Source organism: Prionailurus viverrinus, chromosome A1 (assembly GCF_022837055.1).
Source record: "Prionailurus viverrinus isolate Anna chromosome A1, UM_Priviv_1.0, whole genome shotgun sequence".
NCBI lineage: Eukaryota > Metazoa > Chordata > Mammalia > Carnivora > Felidae > Prionailurus > Prionailurus viverrinus.
Genome location: NC_062561.1, coordinates 5,847,751 through 5,864,719, shown reverse-complemented (window position 1 = coordinate 5,864,719; position 16,969 = coordinate 5,847,751). Strand labels below are relative to the sequence as shown.

General features: G+C 36.0%; 1 protein-coding gene across 7 annotated transcripts in view; it reads left to right on the top strand.

Moving 5' to 3' along the window:
• LOC125175992 (phospholipid-transporting ATPase IB-like) overlaps positions 1–16,969 on the top strand; it is a 212,694-nt gene that overhangs the window by 162,563 nt on the left and 33,162 nt on the right. For all 7 annotated transcript variants that reach the window (XM_047876704.1, XM_047876721.1, XM_047876739.1 and 4 more), the window contains 3 exons: positions 10,738–10,799; positions 13,680–13,736; positions 16,274–16,381. In XM_047876704.1, coding sequence (XP_047732660.1) covers positions 10,738–10,799; positions 13,680–13,736; positions 16,274–16,381 — 227 coding nt within the window. The remainder of the gene's footprint in view (positions 1–10,737; positions 10,800–13,679; positions 13,737–16,273; positions 16,382–16,969) is intronic.

The following is a 16,969-nucleotide window of genomic DNA, read 5'->3' as shown; positions in this document are numbered from 1 at the left end:
GAACTCAACATAAAAAAAAAAGGCATCTGATTAAAAATGGGTAGAGGACCTGAATGTCTTCCCAAAGAAGACATACAGATGGCCAACTGACACATAAAAAGATGCTCAACATGACTGATCATCAGGGAAATGCAAATCAAAGCTACAGTGAGATATCACCTCACACCAATCAGAATAGCTACTACCAAAAAGATAAGAAATAAGTGTTGATGAGGATGTGGTGAAAAGGGAGCCCTCATGCACTGTCGATGGGAATGTAAACTGGGGCAGCCACTGTAGAAAACAGTATGGAGGTTCCTCAAAAATGAAACATATAAACACCATATGATCCAGCTATCCCACTAATGGATATTAACACAAAGAAAACAAAAACAGAATTTCAAAAAGATATACACACCCCTAGGATTACTGCAGCATTATTTACAATAGCCAAGATACAGAAGGAACCCAAGTGTCCATCTATAGATGAATGGATAAACAAGATGTGGTATGTGTGTACACACACACATACACACACATACATACACACACACATACACATGCATATACATACAATGGAATATTACTCAGCCATAAAAAAGAACAAGTTTTGTTTTGTTTTGTTTTTTTGCCATTTGTGACATCATGGGCAGACCTAGAGGTTATTATGCTAAGTGAAGTTAAGTCAGAGAAAGACAAATACCATATGATTTCACTTACGTGTGGAATCTAAAAAACAAAACAAATGAACAAAACAAATTGAATAAAACAATTGAACAAAATGCTAGACAAATACAGAGAATAAACTGTTGGTGACCAGATGGCAGGTAGGTGGGGAATGGGTGAAATAGATAAATGGAGATGAAAAATACAGCATAGAGAATGGAGTCAATAATACTGTAATAACTTTTTATGGTGACAAATGGTGACTAACACTTATTGTGGTGAGCACTGAGTAATGAATAGAATTGTCTAATCAATATGTTGTACACCTGAGACTAATATAACATTGTATGTCAATTATACTTCAATAAAAAAGTATAAACACAACCCACAGAATAGAACAAAGCATTTACACATTATATTTATAACAAGGATTTCTATCTGGGCTGTATGAGGAACACTTACAACTCAACAGTAAAAAGACAAAAAGACCCAATTTTCAAAACATGCCAAAGATTTGAATAGACCTTTCCCCCCCGAGGATATTCAAATAACTAATACATGAAAAGATGGTCAACATCATTAATCATTAAACAAATGCAAATTAAAACCACAATGAGGTAATACTTCATGTCCATTAGGGTGGCTATAATCAAAATGACAGACAGCAATGACTGTTGGCAAAGATGTAGAGACTGGAACCCTCACACACCGCTGGCAGGAATGTAACATGGTGTAGCCCCTTTGGGAAACGGTCTGGCATTTCCTGTAATGGTTAAGCATTGAGTTACTGTATTATTCAGCAATTACACTGTTAGGTATATGCCCAAGAGAAATGAAAGTCTATGCCACAGAAAAATTTGTACACATAGCAGCTTTATTCGTAATAACCCAAATGTTCATTAATCAATGAATGGATATATGATGGGTATGTGCTATATACATACAATGGAATAGTGTTTATTAACAAAAAGGAATGAAGTATTGATCATGTTACAACAGTGATGAATCTTGAAAACATTATACTAAGTGAAAGAAGCTAGTCACAAGACCACCTATTATATGAGTCTATTTACATGAAATGTTCAGAACAGGCAAATTATATAAAGACTGAAAACAGATTAGTGTTTGCCTAAGGCTGGGGGATGGATGGGGCAGTAATAGCCAAGAGGTCTGGGGTTTCTTCTGTGAGGGAAGGAAAGTGTTCTCAAGCTGATGATGCTGATAGTTGCCTGGTTCTGTTAATATACTAAAAGCCATTGAGCTGCACACTTTAAATGTGTGGATGTATGGTATGTAAATTATATGTCAATAAATCTGGTAAAGACTTATTGTATACAATAAATAGAATATATTTGGGGGATCTTAGCTCATCCTCAAAATAGAGAAAGGAATTTGAACCACTGTGGTAATAATGAATGCAAATCCAGAACAAGAAATACTATGGTTTTATTAAATTTGTATCTTACGGAATTTCTGTTGTTAAATGTCAAGTATTAAATACAGTAATTCTTGGGGCACCTGGGTGGCTCAGTCGGTTAAGCATCCGACTTCGGCTTGGGTCATTATCTCAGGGTTTGTGAGTTCGAGCCCCACACTGGGCTCTGGGCTGACAGCTCAGAGCCTGGAACCTGCTTCAGATTCTGTGTCTCTCACTCTCTCTGCTCCTCCCCTGCTCACACTCTGTCTCTCTCTCTCTCAAAAGTAAAATAAAATATTTTAAGTAAATAAATATTTTAAGTAAATAAAAGTAAAATTTGCTTTTAAAACAATTTTTAAAAATACGGTAATTCTTTTTAAAACATTCATTTTTAAGCATTTTTCTCTAAGATTCACTAAAATTTTCAATCTCATAACATGTAAAATGTCCCCCAGCATGTGCACGCGCACACACACACACACAAACACACACACACACACACAAACACCCTTACATTCTCTACAAGAAATAAACAATTATGATTATTTGTGCTTACTGGGTGGGACAGAGGAGTAACTAAGATAAAATAATCTTTGCAAATTTCCTTACAAATTAATGGGACTGAATTACTTAACTGCCCACAACACCACACAAATAGGTGTAATACATGTTCAAATTTAAAGGCGTTCTGTACATAACAGGCAAGCAAACCACGTAATCACAAACTCTCACTCAGCATTGGGGAGTTCCGTGAAACGACAACCAGTGTTTCCAGGTTCCTACTTTGTAAATTCAGCCTAAATGTGTCATACTAAATGTAACTGACCAAACTTACATTATCTACATAGTGTTATGTTTTAACTTGTATCACATGAAATCTATTAATGCAGGACTTTGAAAGTAAGTAGAGAGAGAGAGGATCATCATCCCTACCATTTTCTAGTATATGCAGCAGTTCCCAAACTTGTCTGTACCTCAGAATCAGTGAGAGATTTTTTTAAAAATTCCAAAAGCCCAAACCACCCCCAAACGACCTGAATCACAATCTCTGTGGTTCGGCCACAGGCATCAGTGGTTTGTGAAGCTCACCAGAAGATTCCAAAGTACGGACAAGTTTGGGAATTACTGCTCTAGTACAAGTGTAAAGAAATAAAGAAATAGGCAAGGAATGATTTTATATATATGTAAAAATGTTGGCACTGTTTTTAATGCTTTAATATGCTTTGCATTCTATGGTATTAACTGTATTTCTGGTGATTTATAGCTAATGAAAATCTTATATTCCAAAAGGTCATTAAACATTATTTAGAATTTGGGATGCATTTTCCCCTTAATTTACTTACAATGGCGTCACTGACTTGCCCAGATACCACTATTTTCACCCTCTCAGAGTTCACAGAGGTCGAGGTGGTCAGGTGCAAGGTGCAGTTGGGTATCTCCAGCAGCTGTGGTTTATAGGCTCTTATGGCAGGAAGGCAGGCGTGGTGATGGGTGCAAGTATCAAGACCTGAGCGCGACAGCCTCACAGAAAAGTCTTGGAAAGGTACTGTTACCATAGAAGCGAATCCTATAGGGAGGCCATTTGCAATTTGGATACATGTAAATCAGGGACTACATGGATGATGTACATACAGATTCTACATGTTTGACTGTTTCCTATCAAATAATCTTAAATTAGAAATCCAATGTGCATAAGTTCACCCCATTTTATCATGTCTCACTGTTTACAACATCACTAAAATATTACACACTAGCTCTTTGTGATGTTCTTTTGCATTTTTCTGATGACTAATGATACAGAGCATCTCCTCGTGTGATTCTTTGCCATTTGTATACCTCCTCTGAGGGAGTTTTTTTTTCCAAGTACTTTACCCATTTTTTAATTGAATTGTTGTAGTTGTCCCACAGAGTTGCTAGTGTTCTTTCTGGGTAAGAGTTCTTTGTCATGTATACATTGGAATTTTATACCTTAATCTATGGCTTGATTAATTTTCTTAATATTGTTAAAGTCAGAAGTTTTAAATTTAGGTCCAATTTATCAAACATTTTTATGGTCTGTGTTTTTGTTTTTATCCTAAGAAACCTTTGCCCACCACAAGATTACAAAGACTTAATACTGTTTTCTTTTAGAAGTTTGTTTTTCAGTTTTCTGATCTTAATTTTTGTCTATGGATTGATGTAAGAGTTGAGATTTATCTTTTGCCTATTGATGGCCAGTTGTTCCAGCACCTTTTGTTGAAAAGATTGTGCTTTTCCCATGGAATTACGTTGGCATCTTTGAAGCTGTATGAATGGATCTGTATCTGGAATCTCTATGTTTCACTGACATAAATCTATTCTTAGACCATATTGTCTTGATAATTATACTTCATATTTAAATCCTGACCCAGGTAATATAACTTCTCTGAAGAAATTCTGGCTATTCTAAGTCCTTTGAATTTCAATAAAAATTGTTAAAATCAGTTGAAATTCTAATTAAAAATACTGAGATTTGGATTGCAATTTAGTCTATAGATTACCTTCAGGAGAAATGACATCTTAACATTATCAAGTTTTCCAGTTCATGAACGTAGTGTATCTCTCCAATGATTTAAGTTGTCTTTAATTTCTCCTAGGAATTTGTTGTAGTTTTTAATGTACAGTCTTTGCACATCTTTTGTTAAACTTATCCATCACTATGCAAGTTTTGGATGCTACTGTAAGTGGTATTTTTATGTCTTATTTTCCAACTTTTCATTGTTACCATATAGAAATACATTTTATTTCTTACAATAGCTTGCACCCTGTGATCTTGCTAAATTCACTAATTTTCCTAGTAACTGCTTTTTGCCTTTTTAGTATTTTCTATACATACCACATTGTGAATAAAGAGAGGTTTATTTCTTCTTTTCCTTTCCTTTCTTCTTGCACTAATGCACAGTCTATGACCTTCAAAACAATTTTAAACAGAAGTGGTAGGTGTGGACATGTTTGTTTTTTCCCTAATATTAAGAAGAAAAATTCCTTTTACCATTAATTATGATATTAGCTTTTCCACAGATGTCCATTAGCATGTTGAGGAAGCTTCTTTTAATTTCTAGTTTGCTGAAGCTGTTTATTGTGAACAGATTTTGGATTTGATCAAATTATTTTTAAATGCATCTCTTAAGGTGATTATTTTCAGATTTGATTTGTTTATATTTGCTAAGGATTTTGTACTTAAGTTTATGAGAGATATTTGTCTGACTTAACCCATAGTATTCTTGGTCTGGATTTTGAATCAGCGTAGTACTTGCTTCTTGATTTGGGCAGTGTTTCCCTTGTCTCTATTTTCTGAAAAAGTTTAAGATTAGCATTATTTCTTCCATAAATATTTGAGAGAATTTACTGATGAAGCCCCGGGAAAGTTTTTAATTATGAAGTTAATCTTATTATTAAATATAAGGATGGTCAGGGTTTTTTTTTTATTGAATCTATTTTGTTAATTTGTATCTTTCAAGGAATTTTAAATTTTCATCCAAGTTGTCACCTTTATTGACATACATTTGTTTATAGTATTCCCTTATTATGTGTGATACCCATACTGATAACTACTGATAATTCTCTCTTTCATTACTGACATTGGTAATTTTGAATTCTCTTTTTTTGTGGTGATCAGTGCACCTAGATAACTTTATAGATAGTTTCAAAAGACCAACTTTGGTCTCACTGATTTTATATACTGTTTGTCTTTTTCCTACTGTATTAATTTCTACTTTTATTATTCCTTTCCCTTCTATTTAACTGAGATTTAATTTGCTCCTTTCCAACTTGTTGAAGTTGGAAGATTAGGTCATTGATTTTGTAGCCTCCTTTTCTAACATAAGCATCTAAAGATAATTTAAATTCTTTTTAAATTTAAAGGAAATGGATATTCTTTCAAATTTTATTTCTCAGAATACTTTTGCCTTCAATTTTGAAAAAAATTTTCTGTGTACAGAATTCTAGATTGGAAGTTTATTTTCTTCAACACTTGAAAAATGTTTGCTGTCTTCTGATTTGCACTATTTCATTGGGAAGTCTGATATTTTTCCTATTTGTTTCTCTTCATGTATTATGTTTTCTATTTTTGTGTAGTCTATAGATTTTTCTCTTCGTTGCTGATTTTCAGCAATTTGATACTGACATGCTTTGGTGTTGTTTTATTTGCATTTATCCTTCTTGAGATTGCTCTTGGGGTCTGTTGATTTATAGATTCCATCAAATAGGGAAAAATTTGATCATTTCTTTTTATACATATTTTTCTCTCACTCTTTCCTTTTTTTCTGGGACTTCAACCACACATGTATTGGAACTCTTGATATTTCCCACATCTGTTCATTTATACCATCTTTGTTCTCTCTTTGGTTCATTTTTAGTTTCTTTTGCCGTGCCCAAGTTCACTGGGTCTTTTATTTAGCCGCCTCTCTGAGGTTAATAATAATTCAGTGACATTTTCCTTTCATGTGTTAATACTCTTCATCTTTAGAAATATTAATTAGTTCTTCTTTACATCTTTATCTCATTGCTTTCTTTCAAATGATTGAGTGTAATTGTAATAGGTATCTTAAAGATTTTTCTGCTAATTCACTGCAGTATCTGTTTTTTTCTATTGATTCTATGGCCGATTTTCTCCTGGCTATGGTTCAAAGTTTTGCTTCTTCATAGACCACAATTTTATAATGGGTGCTGGACATTGTGAATTTTATGCTGTTGAATGTTTTCTGTTGCATACATTTAAATACTTGGACTTTGGTTTTACAGGAAGTTACATTCCCTATGAATAGTTTGATCGTTCTAAGATTTGTTTTTCTTATTCTTCAAGTGAGTCTAGAGTATCTTTTACTTAAGAAGTAATTTAGTTCCTATACAAGGGCTATCTCTTCTTGGGTGTCTACTGAATGCTTCATATATTGAATAAGGTCTCTTTACTTTGACCCATGGAAATAAGAGTAATTTCTAGCTCTATATTAGATCTGGCAAGTTTTGACTCACAGTTCTGTGGTAACTTGGTTTCCCACAGTAACTGCTCGTTGGTGGCCTTGTGAAATTTCTCAGTACACATATGCAGATTGGCATTCAGCCAAAGAATTTCTGGAGCTCATTCTCTGCAGAGTTCCCTCATTTCCAGTGTTCATTTCTACAAATTCCAGCCACCTCTCTAAGGTCCAATCTCTGTCTCATTAACTTAGCCAAAGTGTTGACCCGTCTTTGGGCTCTTCCTCCCTGCACAGACCAGAAATTGCCTCCACGTATGAAGCAAGGGCAGGAGTGGGTCTCTTTACCCTTCTCTCAGGGATCACAGTCCGGTGCTGCTTTTTACCCAATGTCTGAAGAAATTATTTCATATGTTTCGTCCAATTCTCTTTCTTTCTTTCTTTGGAAAGAGAGCGCATACATAATCAGGGGAGGGGGCAGAGGGAGAAAGAGAGACAGAGACAGAGACACAGAGAAAGAGACAGAGAGAGACAGAGAGAGAATCCCAAGCAGGCTCTATGCTTACTGCAGAGCCCAAAGCAGGGCTCCATCTCACGACTATGAGACCATGACCTGAGCCGAAATCAAGAGTTGGACGCTTGGGGCACCTGGGTGGCGCAGTCGGTTAAGCGTCCGACTTCAGCCAGGTCACGATCTCGCGGTCCGTGAGTTCGAGCCCCGCGTCGGGCTCTGGGCTGATGGCTCAGAGCCTGGAGCCTGTTTCCGATTCTGTGTCTCCCTCTCTCTCTGCCCCTCCCCCGTTCATGCTCTGTCTCTGTCCCAAAAATAAATAAACGTTGAAAAAAAAAAAAAGAGTTGGACGCTTAACTGAATGAGCCACCCAGGTGCCCCCCATCCAATTATCTAATTGACTATAGCAAGAGGAAAAGTACTGTTACTTCTTTATGGGTGGCAGGTAGAGTCCTGGTCTTGCTAATTTTCTTGTCACTGGTCTGTCATGTACTGAGAAAGGTGAGTGAAAGTCTTCTCCTACTAAAATATTTGTTTCCCTTTTAATTTCTCATAGTTTATGGTTTAGAAATGTTATTTGTTCTTCCAGTACTCCAAGTTGTTTCACATTCATTGCAATTTGTACCATTTGGCATTATAAAGTGCTTGTTTAATTCTCTTCACCCTCAATTTCTCAATTAATATTAATACCATGTTTCATGCTTTTAATTTGTATTTTCCTTCCCTGTAATTTGCTTTTCAAACTTTATGAATTACTTTTATTTTAAGGCCTGTTGCTTGTATACAGTATAGAACTGTTTTGTTCTTGAGATATAATCAGAGAGTAGTTTTTTTTTCAAAAAAATAGGTTTTCTTTGCAATATCTCATTAGACTTCACATTTCCTGTTTTAATATATTTTTTCTAATCTTTAATTATGCGGTTGGATTTCTTTGTGAGTTCCTTGTGTATTATCTTCTGGTATTCAGGAAGGTTTGGATTTTTGTTCTTATGCTTATTTTTATTGTAAGTTTAATAGACATTGCTCTCTTTCTTTGGACAAATCCATTTGTTTCCAAGTATGAAAAAATTTTGTTTCCCATCCTTCCATTTCCCTTCCCTTTCCTCTAGCATCCCATTATCTCCTTTACACTTTATATGAACTTATAATCCCATTACTTGATTGTTAGCTTTGAATGCTCTTATTTGACTCCTAATTATAGTTGAGACAATCTGCAAACTTACTCTACTTGCCATCTCATTCACATATGCCCTCAGATATTGCATGAATTGACATCATTTCCACATTGTCTGGGCGCTGAATAACTACAATCATATTGATTATTCTAACACTATGTTTGTTTTTGGTTTTGCTTTCTTCATTTTAATTCTACAATTAACATATCAAATGCTCACAACAAGCCTTTTTTGCTCTGGCTTCTCCAATCATTTCTTTGTTAGCTGGGTAAAATAGTTTTTTTTTTTCCAAAATTCCTTGGTGAGTATACATCATCTAATAAGTTTTGCTGATCTTCTATTTATTTGCTTTCAAACCATTTTCAAACATATTTTATACATTACACAGATGTACAGTATAGTATAGTATAGTAGATAATAACCATATAAATCACGTAGAATAGAATATCCTGCCTTTTTCCCTACAGTCTCTTTTCATCGATGCTGTGCCTGCTACTTTTGTATTATACCTCAAGAAATCAGATTTTTCTTTCCCAGCTACTGGAAGAAGTTTCTTTTAAGGAGAGTACTTTTGCCGATATTTTCTGAGGTCTGCTGCCCTCAGCCAGCTTGGTATTTGCTTTACCCTGGAGCTTTTACTATCACTTACCAAGCACAGCTTCTGTGCTCACCTTAGCTGCTTTGAAACCCTAATTAGCTTTCTGAGATTGTGGATTTTTTTTTTTTTTGTCTCCTAGTTACCCCGACAAAGATTCTGTGGAGATTTTCTCTATTTGCATCATTGATTTTGTACAGTATCCAGAAGGAAAAGAATCTCTGTTTCACATCACCATGTGCATAGTGGAAGTTTCCCTGGTGACCCAACAAAGCTTCCCTTTCTCTTTTCCCTTTGTGAATATGCAGTTGGACAACATAAGTCAATATGGCCTTTTTTTCCCTTTTTTTGCAGTTTTCTCCCTGTTTCTAGGCAGTTAAAAGATTGTTCTCATCTATACTGTCACCCCATTCCCAATAAAACTCACCAAGTTAGGTCTATACACAATCCAGACTCATTGTCACTTCCCTAGGTGACCCCACATATTTACCTATATGTTCTGTCAATGAGATGCCCTAATATTCCACTGCAGATAATTTTAAGAAAGGGTATGAGCCTTGTGTATTTTTAGTGAGTTCTTAATCAGGAGAAAATGGAATGAGTGAGCTTCTGAACTGGTATTAATATCAGGGATTTGCACCCCAATATTTCCATATCAACCAGGACCAGAAGCACCAGTATATATTCGAGAATTTTAAAAAGGGAAAATAAGGGGCACCTGAGCGACTCAGTCGGTTAAGCGTCCGACTTCGGTTCAGGTAATGATGATCTCACGGTTCGTGGGTTCGAGCCCTGTGGTGGGCTCTGTGCTGACAGCTCAGAGCCTGGAGCCTGCTTCTGATTCTGTGTCTCCCCCTCTCTGCCCCTCCTCCACTCATGCTCTGTCTCTGTCTCTCTCTCTCTCAAAAATAAACACTAAAAAAAATAAAAAGTGAAAATAAGTGAAAAAAAATCATCCTAATCTTGAGATAGTTTTGACTCTTTATACAGAATGAAATTCATAAGTTATAGCAGACTTAGCAATAATTGAAGAGACTATGAAATTCCATTGTAAATTTAAGTTACCTGTTAGGTTTATTATTTTAGTAATCCTGGAAAAGAAATAGTGTCAAGGTGTTATTTCAAAATCCTTAAAATCCTAATCTTGTTTTCCAGCGTCACTCATTGGATTGGACTTTCGGTTTCCCAGATGGCTTATTTGCATGTGAAACTAGGTTTAATAATCACATTCATGTGCTCCTTGCAATTTATTGAATCATTTGTTGCTTAATATATCTTTGGAGTGAGAAATGGAAAAGTGTCACACCGACAGGTGAAGCGAGCATCATTGTCACTTTAGAAATATGACCAATAATTGAGAAACATTTCTGGTGGCCAATATGGGTACCTTTGGTAAAAATAAATTCAAATCTATATTTAAAACTCTATAAAAATAAATAAATGACTTTTTCATTTTTCAGATATGGTCTTACAAGGGGGTTATACTACAGACTATTTGTTTCTTGGAAATTTCATTTATACGGTAAGATTACCCATATGATTCAATCGCTTTTTCTAGTTTTTAATTGAAAAGTTCAAGCATTATAAGAATTCCATAAGTTTTAAATCTCCCTCATGCTCCCATACTTTCTCCAAGGAGGAACAGTGGTTGCATATGTATGTGTGTTGTGTGTGTGTATATATACACACACATATGTAATTTGTAGGAATGTGAAATACATGTACCTAATGTATATTATCCTCTCTTCTTTTGTACAAGTAGGGAGATGCTCTTTTATATCTTGTTTTTTCACTACACAGCGTACCTGGGTGATGGTATTTAACTAGTCTCCTATTAGTGGAAAGATTGTTCTGGGTCCTTTGCCATTATCAACAGTGTTGCAGAGTCTATTCTTTATGCCCATGGGTAGGTAGATCTGTAGAATAAATTTCTAGAAGTGTAACTGGCTGGATCAGAGAGTACTGTGAATCTTGGAAATTATTACTAAATTATCCCCCAAATAGGTTGTACACAGTTAGTCATGAGAATATCAGTTTCCCCAAGCCCCCAGTGGCGGTAAGTCTTACCACACTTTTTGATCTAGTAGGTAAAATGGTATTCTATTGCAGTTTTTGCTTTGAGGATAGTGTATTTGCATGAAGTAAAAAAAAACCCTTTCGTTTCTTTTGTATGTGTGTGTATAAAAGTTTGTTGAATTACTTTACCAATTGTCCTATAGGGTTGTTGGTCTTTTTATTAGTAGTAGTAGATATTTATGTGTTAAGGATGTTAATTTTCCCCCCATATTTGTTACATAAATATATTTCCAGTTTTGCATATTATTTTTCATGCCATTTTTGTCATGCATATATTCTGCATGTTGGTTTTATGTAGTTAAATTTATTGGTATTTTTCTTTATGGCTTCTGAGTTTTGTGTCTTATTCACAATGTTGTATGTTATTCTTTTGGTCCGCAAGTGGAAACATATTCCTCTGCATGTCTGTTTTTTTTTTTTCATTTAACAACACATGTTGGAACAACAAAACCACAAACCATGTTTTTCCTCATGTTTTCTTCTACATAAGAAGCAATTTATTGGCATATTGCCTCTTTTCACTTTAGCTGGTTGTCGTTATTACTTCATGATAATGGGCGTGGCTTTTAACTCTGTGTTGTATCTTCCTAAACATCAAATGAGGTTAGGTAGTATTTTCTTATTTATGTGGACATACGCATATAGTAAATTTCCTTCTTTTCAGACCTCCTCACATATAGACATGCATGCATACAAACATAAAAGATATTCCTTGTTAAGATGACCGAATAAATTGATATAAAGGAATCTCAACCTCCTAAGACAAAAAAAGAATATATACGGTAAAACCAGCAACAACGAACTACGGCAAAATCAACTCAGCACAGCAACCAAAGAAGTAGAGGGGACTGCACCAATGCTAAAAACCTCAAAATGAGATGTCAGGGGAGAGAAATGGGAGAGTTGGCAGGGTCAGCACGGTGACATCACTGATCCAGCTTTCCTGACATGCTGTTCCCAGTGCCAGTGAGTTGGAGGAAGCACTGAGCCAAAACAGAGCAGCTGGAGGAATGGAGTAAACCTCCAGGGAAGTAGAGTCTGCCTTGATGCTCTCAGAGAATTGAAGAACGCCAGTGGGACTAAAGCACAGTGCAAACTGTGTGGCGGGCAAGGGAGCCTCAGGATAATGGCAAAGACGAACTTGGAGTGGTAGGTAGGGGCCAGTGCCTTGCCACCTTTAAGGTTTTGGAGAAGCTTAGATGGGACGATGCAGGCTAGCTGCAATGCTGAGTCTAGAGCGAGAAGAGTGGACATAAAGTCTGCTTCAAAAGCAGGACTTTAAACACCCAGCGTATCACACGTCTGTTGCTGCACAGGAACCCACACTGTGACAAAATCATACTTAATGGAACACTGAAAGCTTTTTTTTTTTTTTTGAGATTAAGAATAGATGAAAAGTAAGAAAGTTGCTTGGTTTTCCCACCTTTCTTCACCATCGTGGAGGAGTAAGATAAGGGGAGGAGCACAAGACGTTGAAAGGGGAAAAGCTGGTTTTCAACCATAGATGACACAAGTGTGCACACAGAAAACACAAAAAAATTCTACAGATAAAATATTACAGTTACTAAGAGAGGCTGGCAGCTTGCTGGATATTGGCCAATATTTAAAAAATAAGAAATTCTATTTCAATATACCAACAATAAATATTTGGAAAATAAAAAATTTATATACTATTTTACCATTGTATCAAAAATAGGAAAAACATGAATAAATCTAACAAATGACATCCATGACTTCTGAGGAAAATTATAAGACTTGATTGGAAACATTAAGAACGTCTAAATGGAGAAATATACCATGCTCGTTAATTGGAATACTCAATACTATAAAGGAAGTCAGCTGTCCTCAAATTGATTTATAGATTTACTGTAATCCCAATCAAAACCCCCAGATGCCTGATGAGCTATTTCTAAAGTATGTATATGTCCAAATGCAAAAGGCCAAGAATAAGCCAAAATGCTTTTTACGACGATTTCAATCTCCCTCGTTCAACTGTGCTTTTTATTGATGGCACTTGGATTTCTAATCAGAAAGAAATCTTCCATTCCATTTATAAAGAATGTAAATATAAGCTCATGATAGAAGCATGGCTTTTGTCATATGTTGAAGGGCTTCTAAATATGAAGCACTTATTGAGAGGCAATACATTCTCTCCTTAATTAAAAGCTAGTAAAGCAATTAGCAACTATGGCACCAGAGTTCACTGGACATGGAGAAGGGGGGTCGGGGGTAGGGGGAGTCAGGGAGGGAGTGGGGTGATGTGGACCCTAATGGAAATTTTAATACATTTTCCCAATCTATTTCCCCTTTCCATCTCTTTGCACAGTATGTAGTTGTTACTGTTTGTCTGAAAGCTGGTTTAGAGACACTATCTTGGAATAAAGTGAGTATTCTTCAGGGTAGTTCCTCAATCCAGTATAGTTGTTTGCATGTTGATTTACTTTTTAAACTTTAGAAAATAAGCATCTTGTTCGGTTCTTCATATTTTACCTTCTTTTGTTTTGCATATTGAAATGATGATTTAAGCTGATGACGGCATGTTAGCCATCTAATGTTTTTAAAAATTCATTTCCCTGCCTTATATCTTAAATAGATTCAATTTATCATGATATTAATTGAGATCCTTAAGTATTATTATCCAAGTACAGAACTATAATAGAAAATTTAGCGAATACAGAAAAGGAAAGAAATAAAAATTGCTTATACGTTTCAATGTCAATGACATGGACATTTTGGTTTCTATTTTTTCAGTCTTTGTTTTATTTACTTATTTTTCATAAAAATAGAATTCTAATGTACCTAACAGTTTATGATTTGCTTTTTTTCACTAGACACTAGATCTTTAACATTTTTCCATATCTTTAACATTTAAACCTCATTTAATGACTGTATAATATTTTATCACTTGGAGACTTATTATTTATATTTTTAGAATAATTGTTTTTTAACTTCTGTTACTGTAAATGATATATAATCAGTACTGTTATGAACACAGATGTACTTATGTATTTACAGACACGAGTAATAATTTCCCTAGGATATTATTAAAAGTGGAACTTCTGATACGTAGAATGTTTTTATAAACTGATCAGTAATTTAAGTGAATCTATATGTAGGTACATATACCTATAAATAAGTTGTTTTCCAAGCTGCACTCAAAAGTTTACGACAGAAAATGAATTTTAACCGGCCTGTCACTTTTGGAGAGCTAAGATTATGTAGCATATCATGAGTTTCTGCTCCAGTGTAATCAACACAGTTCTCACTGCTACTGTCCCCATCTGAACATCAACATAAAGGTGGGACTGAAGTGTGCCGAACAAAAATTATTTTATTAGCAATTCATAAGGCACACCACTTGTAAATGTGGTACTATACTGCATTAATGTAACATAAACAAGCAATTATTTTCTATTCCTCCTTTTAATTGTTATTAAATTCCCTGCAGTATGAATGTTTCTTAGATCCACGATGACCTTACACTATCCACATACGGTGGATCTCATTTACGAATACGGCATCATTTCAAGGCCAAAGCAGACTTAACAAAACACAGAGGTCTCTTCTGGCCTACAAGCTACCAGGCTCCTGCCCTCCGGCTCACATGTTGGCCAGGAAGGAGCCTGGGGATTAGGGCAGCAAAGAAAAGGGACCAGTTCTCCCGTTTGGTCAGAGGCTGCTCTGCCCTGTGTGGACAGTCCAAGAGGGAGCTTGTGCTTCTTCACTGGGGAAGAAGATTCTGCAAGCCACTATTTAGGTACAGAGAAGGAGCCAGGGCAGAGATAACAGAATGTATCTTAGAGCAGCAATGGTGGCTTACTGCTGTCCCCCAGGGGATGGCCCGACAGAAACCCACCTGGGATCCAAGCCACGCAGAATGCCTCCCATTGCAGCTCGTGTTTATGCCAACTCTAAGGGAATGGTTACATGGAAATGCACTCAAGCGTTAGAAAAGTCTAAAGCTCACACTCTTGAGCGGATTCTCTTCTCCATCATCTCCTACGTGACCACAAGAGAGAAATCCTTTGAGTAAGAGATGATTTCCAAACAGTGTAAAAAACTGCCTTTGGAAGTGACTCATAAACAAGTAACAATAAATACTCTAATAAACAGCAGATTGGGGTTTTTCCCTCCATATTTTTGTTGTTCAGACAGGATTAAGCAATGAGCAGTACCTGCTAGGATGACAGCACTTGAACCCTTAAGAAATTATCTCATCTAACAAACTGAGGGTTGATGGGGGGTGGGGGGGGAGGGGAGGGTGGGTGATGGGTATTGAAGAGGGCATCTTTTGGGATGAGCACTGGGTGTTGTATGGAAACCAATATGACAATAAGTTTCATATATTGAAAAAAAAAGAAATTATCTCATCTAGCGAATCACTGATTTATGCATAGATGATAACTCTGAGGTACCCAGGACGGCCAGGTTTAGAGCACAGGTCTCCTACTCACTGTCATTACAATTCCTCTGCTAACACAAATCATACAAGGCAACAGATCAGATCAACAGAAGGACCTGCCTTCTTACCATTTACCGTTAAGAACTTGGCAGTTTCTAGCCCCAGGCACAGACAGTGATCCTTCACCCAAGATTACCTTGATCTGACTGACATAGGGACTTTATATGCACAGAAAACCCTCCAGTTTCAGTCAAAGAATCACAACTTCTGCCATTTTCCCAGAATTATTCATGCAGGACAGATATGATAAGGTCGAATTTTTACCCCTCTCAATGATTTCTGTTCAAACTTCATTCTGAGAAGGATGTTAGAAAGGAAAGCTCAAGTGTCAAGAAATCAAAAGACTGTCATTTTCTTCATGTGAGAACATATGGCCCGGACAGTTGATAGAGTTAAATAATTTCTTCCTTTTAAATGGAAAAGGCTGAAGGGTTTCTGTAATATTTTTCTTTCTGCAGTTTAATCATCTGGCAATTTGGGGAAGCATAATTATATGGCTGGTGTTTTTTGCAATTTACTCTTTCTTATGGCCCACCATTCCTGTTGCTCCTGAAATGACAGGACAGGTCAGTTCTATTAACTGTCAGTGGTGAGTATGCTTTACATTCTTCATGAAAACTTATGTTTGTTAAAAATAACAGTCTGTGGGGTGCCTGGTGGCTCAGTCGGTTAAGCGTCTGACTTCGGCTCAGGTCATGATCTCACAGTCCGTGAGTTTGAGCCCCGCGTCGGGCTCTGTGCTGACAGCTCGGAGGCTGGATCCTGTTTCAGATTCTGTGTCTCCCTCTCTCTCTGTCCCTCCCCTGTTCATGCTCTGTCTCTCTCTGTCTCAAAAATAAACATTAAAACAAATTTTTTTTTTTAAATAACAACAGTCTGCTACCTACTTTCAAAGTAATTTGGAAAGAAAAGATGAAATCAATACAATTAGAAATAGCTGGTGACCCAACTAAATTCTGGTTGCAGTTTTAGTTATAATATTGTTTTATCGAAATCGCATTACTTCAAACTTCAAAATTACTTAGCTATGGTTTCCAAAATTGTTATCTTTTGTAACTAACTGATAAAAGGTATAATCACAATCATCTAAAATAGCTAATAGTGTAGTTATATTTTTCATGTTAATGTGCTATATGCTTAAATTATTAGGTACT